The following is a 6,000-nucleotide window of genomic DNA, read 5'->3' as shown; positions in this document are numbered from 1 at the left end:
TAACACCGATTGAGCTAAAGTGACTCGTCCTGCAAGAGACAGCTTTCTTGCATCCCAGCTAAAAAGCTTACTACATACCTTATCCACCACAAAGTTAAGAGTACTTTTAGTTACCCTTTCATGGAAAAGAGGAACCCTAAGATAAGAACCAAGATCATTAACCCTTTTGAAACCCATTCAGCAGTTAATACGATCAGCATAAATCTCACCAACAGAATGAGAGAAACAAATGCTTGTCTTGTGTGCATTAACTTTATGACTCCAGTAAGAACAGAAGCAATCCAAAACTTCTTTAATATAGTTGGCATGCATCTAATCTGTTTTACTAAAAATAACTAAATCGTCAGCAAAAAATAGATGAGACAATTTAGGACCTGACCTAAATAATCTGATTGGATTCCACTGACCATTAGAGATCGCGGAGTGAATATCATGTTCGAGCCACTCCATACACAAAACGAACAGATATTGAGATAGAGGACACCCTTGTCAAATCCCCCTTGTAGGTTTAAAACACCTTGTAGGCACTCCATTCCAAAGAACTTGTAAGGTAAAACTTGAAATTTTGGACATAATGACCCTTCCCAAATAATCTGGAATGCTAGCAACCAGAATAGAAGCATTAATCAATTCCCATCTAACTCGATCATAAGCTTTTTCGAGATCTATTTTAATCATCATCCAAGGAGTCTTGTTTTTTTTACCCTTCATCGAATGAATGACTTCTTGTGCAATGAGAATGTTGTCAATTATATTCCTTCCTACTATAAATCCTGTTTCTTCTTGTGGGATAATTTTACAAAAAACAAGCCGAAACCAATTAGCTATTACTTTCATAACCAGTTCATACAGAACAAAACACAAGCTGATAGGCTGAATTGTTGGAAACTTTTCGGATTAGCGACTTTGGGAATGAGAGTAATAAAAGGGTTATTCAAAATAAGGTTGATGCCTCCATCAAAGACGTTTTTAACCTAATCACAAACAACACTTCCCACTACGTCCTATTGATTATGGAAAAACAGGGCATGAAAACCATCACAACCTGGGGATATAAGAGGTGCCATTTCAAAATGTGCTCTCTTAATTTCGTCATTAGTGACATTCTTTCCCAAAAATTCAATATCACTCGAATCCAACCTAGGAAAAGAGCTTAGAGGTAAAGCTTCCAAAGGGTCTAAATCTGCACCATAGAGATTATTGTAAAAAGAGACGGCTTTAGATTTTAGAGTTTCTAATTCAAAACACCACTCATCTCCTCTAATTCATAAAGTTGAGATATGATTCATCTTCCTTCTTCTAAGCGTGCGATTATGAAAAATTTTGTATTTCAGTCTCCAAAGTTGATCCAATCGCATCTAGATTTCTACTTCTGTAACAATTCTTCGTGATGTAAGACTTACTCCAATTCTTCTCTAATTTGTATTTCAATATCGACAAGCCAATCCGAATTTGATTTTTCCTAAGCTGCCTAAATAGTAGCCAACCGATTCAACAGTTGCCTCTTCCTTGATCCAATATGACCATAATCTGTCTTATTCCTTGACCCAATATGACCCATAACTTAATATGACCCAATATGGACACATGATCTTGTCCGAGGTCATATGAAGACTGGGTTTGAAATTTAAATCACGCACGGGCTAAAAAAAACTCACACCCTCGTGTGACACGGCCGCTACTCTTTTTAAACCAAAAACCTTACATTATGTTTGGTTGGGTGTATTGACTACCCTAATCGGTGGGTCCCACCTAATCCTTTTCTATTCCGTCGTTTGGTTCAATGTATTGCTAATACGCGTGTAATCCATTACTTTCCTAATCAGTGAAAACCACCGATTTCTATTCCCCTCTTTTGCCCAGATTAGCTACCGCTTTAGCAAATCGTCCCTGTTTTACCCTTCCCCGATCCCCTTTGTTTCTCTTCTGTTCCTTCTAGCTTCATCCGATTTATTTCCTTGTTTTTTTGCTTTTCTTTTCTGCCGATTTGCTCCCAGTTTATTTTCTTTGTATTTGTAACATGGGCGTTTCCTTCCTTAGCTGTGAAACTGAAAAGTCTCTCTTGCTTTCTCTCCCTCCCTCGAGTATCTTCTCTTCGCAGGCAAACAAACATAGCTCAATTTCTTTTCTTATTCCGAGTCTTGGTTATCAGGTAAGGCATCTTCTCTTTTCTCCATTTCAGAAGCTTTAGAACAACCGCCTTTTCTTTTCTTTAATTCAGAATCTTGATTTTATTTCGAGACTATTCCAATTCCCTTTCTTTTCTTTTTAATGATGATTTACAACTGGGTTTTTTGTGAAACTGAAGGAACGGTGGTGGGTGTATTCTTTTTCTTATGCTAAAATTTTAGGGTTTTGTTCTCAATTTCAAGAATTTCTTTGATTTATCATTGTGTTTCTGGGTTTTGGATTAACAAGTTGATAAAGTGAACTAAACTTGGTAGGTTTCAAGATGAGATTGTCGATGGACCTTATCATGAAAACTGGAAATACTTTACATTGGACAAATATAATAGAGGGGACTGAAGTATATACGCAATTGAGCTTATATATATTATTGTTTTTTTTCTTTGTTCTCTTTTATCATATTTTTTATTGTTTTCTTGTCTTCTGCTTATAATAACTAAGCGCTTCTTGTGGATTGTGAAGTGTGATATTTGTTTTTGGCTCTGTTGATGGTTAAATAATTCTTTATTCACGCAAAAGAGGAGCCTAGCCAACTACAATAAAAGCATCTGCGAAACTGATAGTAATCACAATAGAGAAGTATTCTGGATAAGTAATCACTACACTCAAACCCCAGTTGCAAGCAAGCATCTTGTTGGTATCATCCCTTTCAACTGTGGAGTCTTAGTCAAACTGCCTCTATGATTTTATTAAGAATAACTGAAAAAGTATTAATCTTCTTGCCATGAAGCCTAGAATTCCTCTCCACCAATAACTGAAGAAGTGTGATATTTGTTATTCATTGATCAAAATTGTTCTTAAGATTATATCTAGGCTTTTGTTTCTTTGCATTTGGTTGTAGAACTCATGTCAGACATGAGTCAGGACATGATACACACACACATAAGGATTGACATATACTTGCCAAAAACTTTCGACAGGTTGTGTCAGTCGATGTAAGGTTAAGGGAACTCATATATTTCTATTTTTGCAATTTTCAGGTGGAGGTAAGATTAAGGGAAGGAAGGGCTGTCAACATTCACATGTTTTGTGCTCGCAGGGCAGGTCTCTTGCTCTCCACCATGAGAGCTCTAGACAACCTTGGATTGGACATACAACAAGCTGTAATCAGCTGTTTTAATGGGTTTGCACTGGATGTTTTCCGAGCTGAGGTGCCCTTCTTTTTTCTCTTCATCTACTTCGTTGATTTCCATTTAAAATCAATTTTAATTTGCACATCTATCCAACAGATTTCAACTAAAATCTGTCTAACAATTTTTGATGAATGCGATTTCTTTCAAAGTCTAGCCAACTCTAGTGCAAAAAATAAGGCCATATAGAAAGCTATTTCTTCTGTTTAACACTTAAAACTACAAATGAAATGAGCCTTTATTGAAGAAATTCAGTTATTTTCTGTGCATCTTTGCTACATAGAACTGCTGTTGAAAAGAACAGTTCAGTAAAAGTCAAGTTCAAATAATGGTATAGACCATGAGTCAGAAACCCTGAAATTGATGACTCTCTTCCCATTGTCCTTTTGTATATGAATAGCAGACTGACTACTTGCACTAGTTTGCACATAGATTAAAGTAAGAATCCTTGTTTAGTGGGATATATCCTAGGCAATTTTTTCTTTCTGCTCATACCTCTGAAGGTCAACTATGATGCTAATGGTTAATAATTGTTGATCTTTAGATCACTAAATTACTTGTGAGATGAATTTGTTAGGTATTTACTGCAAGTGATAAACAGAATTTATTGTGAGGTGTGTTTTCCTTAAAGTTTAGTTTCGGATCTGGTGATGCTGAACAAAGACAATATGAAAATTGGGAAATTGGAGCTATGCGAGTACCACAATTGTAACTTTGTTAAACAAGCATTACAGTACCAGCTAATCTGGAAGTCTGCATATCATCTAAAAAATAGAAAAGTTGTAAGGTGTTTGGTTTGTTGGTGGATATTAATATTTGGATAAAGAATTCAGTAATTTTGATTTGGTGTTTGACAAATGACAACAATGCAGGGAAGGCCAGGATGTATTGCCTGAGCAAATCAAAGCAGTACTTTTGGATTCAGCAGGGTTCCGTGGGATAATGTGAGGGTCAATGGTTGGCTTATTATGATGGTATTGGTATGAATAGAGGCAATAGTAAATGTTGATGTAAAGTAATTAGTTGCTTCTCATCCCAGTGGTGAAGCAAATTTTACAAGGTAGTGAGCTTTGTAGGTAGCGCAAGCAAGTAGGCAAACAATTGATTTCTTAGTTATTGTATCACTTGAGAATGAAGTTGATTCTGATGGAGGTTTTTATTTATTATATTTATTTTCTTTTTTCTTTTGGGTTAATATTCATACACCATACTCAAATCACACATGCATACACAGGGGAGTACGGATCTATTAATAAATTAAGGGTGTGTTTGTAAAAAAATTCCAGATCATCCAACTCAAATGATCGTTTTCTTTAGTTTACCTTCTGTTACGCGATTGGAATGGGTCAGAAGATTTCTTTCTGACCATTAAAAATCAAAGTTCAAACTTTTTGATGTTATAAAACTATATAACATATGGATTATGATGTAGAATTTCATTTTCATCTAACCTTTTCTTAATATAAGTTAATTATGTTTATGCAGAATATAATTCTCAAGTTATATTTTGATTTTAGTAAATTCATATAAGAACATTTTATTATTAAGAATTTTATGAAATTATATATCATTATTAAATTATATTTAATATTAATTATTTTAAATTGTATAAATTCATATAAGAAAAATTATTATCAATAATTTTATGAAATTATATATTATTATTAAATTATATGTAATAATAATTATTTTAAATTATACAAATTCATATAAGATAATTTATTAGTTATAATTATTTTAAATTTTATTAAATCATATATTTTAATTAAAATATATTTAATATTAATCATTTCAAATTATCTTTTATAGTATCATATATTATGATTTGAGTAAATTCATATAAGAATATTAATTATTAAGAATTTTATTAAATTATATATTTTAATTATAATATATTTAATATATTTAATAATAATTATGTTTAAATATGATTAAATTATTTATTATTGATAATAATAATCTTATTAAAATTTAAAGAACAATAACAATAATCATTTACCAAAATAAATTTATGCTAAGGGTATTCTAGTCATTTTTTTATTCATTTTTTTTTACTTTTTCTTCTTCCTAACCCCCTTCCCCTGGCCACCGCTCGACCAAGGCCCTCACAAAGCCATCGTCGCTGCCCCTTTACCAGTCTAGCCAGTAAACCCGTACGCTCTTCTCTTCCTCTTTTCCCCTTTCTTTCCCCCCTTTCTCACCTCTGACCGTTGCACCCCCACACCCTTCCCTTTTTCTTTCTCCTTTTCCCGACCCACGAGCCTTCCTACTCTTTCCCTCTCCTCTCACATCGACGTCAGCGCACCATCGCACAACCCTCCCTCCGATTTCCCTCTCGCCTCACCTTGCCTCACCGAACCACCGCAACCAACTCCCCTTCCCCCCTTTTTTCTTTTCTTTCTCCCTTCCTATCGTCCATTTTGTTACACCCTAGCCACCCCGCCGTTCGCCCTCGCCCCAAACCCCGATTTTTCCCCCTTTTACGAACGAGCCCCCTTCGTCGGACCCACCGTCTCACATCCCTCCATCACTGCCGTAGATCCTCTATCGTAACCTATCGTTTGCCCTTTCCCTTTTTCTTTATGTTCTTTCTTTCTTTCTTTCTTTCTTTCATATTTATTTTTCTTATTAATATTTTTTTATTTTTTTATTATTCTTAGTTTTATTATCATTAATTATTCTT

At 34.4% G+C, this 6,000-nt stretch overlaps 1 protein-coding gene across 3 annotated transcripts; it reads left to right on the top strand.

Moving 5' to 3' along the window:
- Nucleotides 1-1,669: 1,669 nt before the first annotated feature.
- LOC107955010 (transcription factor SCREAM2) lies at nucleotides 1,670-4,483 on the top strand. Of its 3 annotated transcripts, none has more exons than XM_016890713.2 (3): nucleotides 1,670-2,152; nucleotides 3,168-3,338; nucleotides 4,190-4,483. In XM_016890713.2, the coding sequence occupies exons 1-3, from the start codon at nucleotides 2,021-2,023 to the stop codon at nucleotides 4,211-4,213; spliced, it is 327 nt and encodes a 108-aa protein (XP_016746202.2). In that variant the 5' UTR covers nucleotides 1,670-2,020; the 3' UTR covers nucleotides 4,214-4,483. The 3 variants fall into 3 exon arrangements, with proteins under 3 accessions (XP_016746202.2, XP_016746201.2, XP_040953773.1); XM_016890712.2 differs by having other exon boundaries at nucleotides 1,673-2,152; nucleotides 4,182-4,483; XM_041097839.1 differs by having other exon boundaries at nucleotides 1,673-2,152; nucleotides 3,954-4,483.
- Nucleotides 4,484-6,000: the final 1,517 nt, after the last annotated feature.

Source organism: Gossypium hirsutum, chromosome D07 (genome assembly GCF_007990345.1).
Source record: "Gossypium hirsutum isolate 1008001.06 chromosome D07, Gossypium_hirsutum_v2.1, whole genome shotgun sequence".
Taxonomy (NCBI): Eukaryota; Viridiplantae; Streptophyta; class Magnoliopsida; order Malvales; family Malvaceae; genus Gossypium; species Gossypium hirsutum.
Note: the sequence above shows the minus strand (reverse complement) of the source record. Positions and strands in the feature narration are given on the sequence as shown.

What these genes read in the sequence shown, in the direction of transcription:
- LOC107955010 (XM_016890712.2), top strand. Translation starts at nt 2,021, where the DNA reads ATGGGCGTTTCCTTCCTTAGCTGTGAAACTGAAAAGTCTCTCTTGCTT. An exon ending in TTCCGAGTCTTGGTTATCAG is followed by an intron (nt 2,153 to 3,167) that starts GTAAGGCATCTT and finishes TGCAATTTTCAG; the next exon opens with GTGGAGGTAAGATTAAGGGA. An exon ending in TGGATGTTTTCCGAGCTGAG is followed by an intron (nt 3,339 to 4,181) that starts GTGCCCTTCTTT and finishes GACAAATGACAA; the next exon opens with CAATGCAGGGAAGGCCAGGA.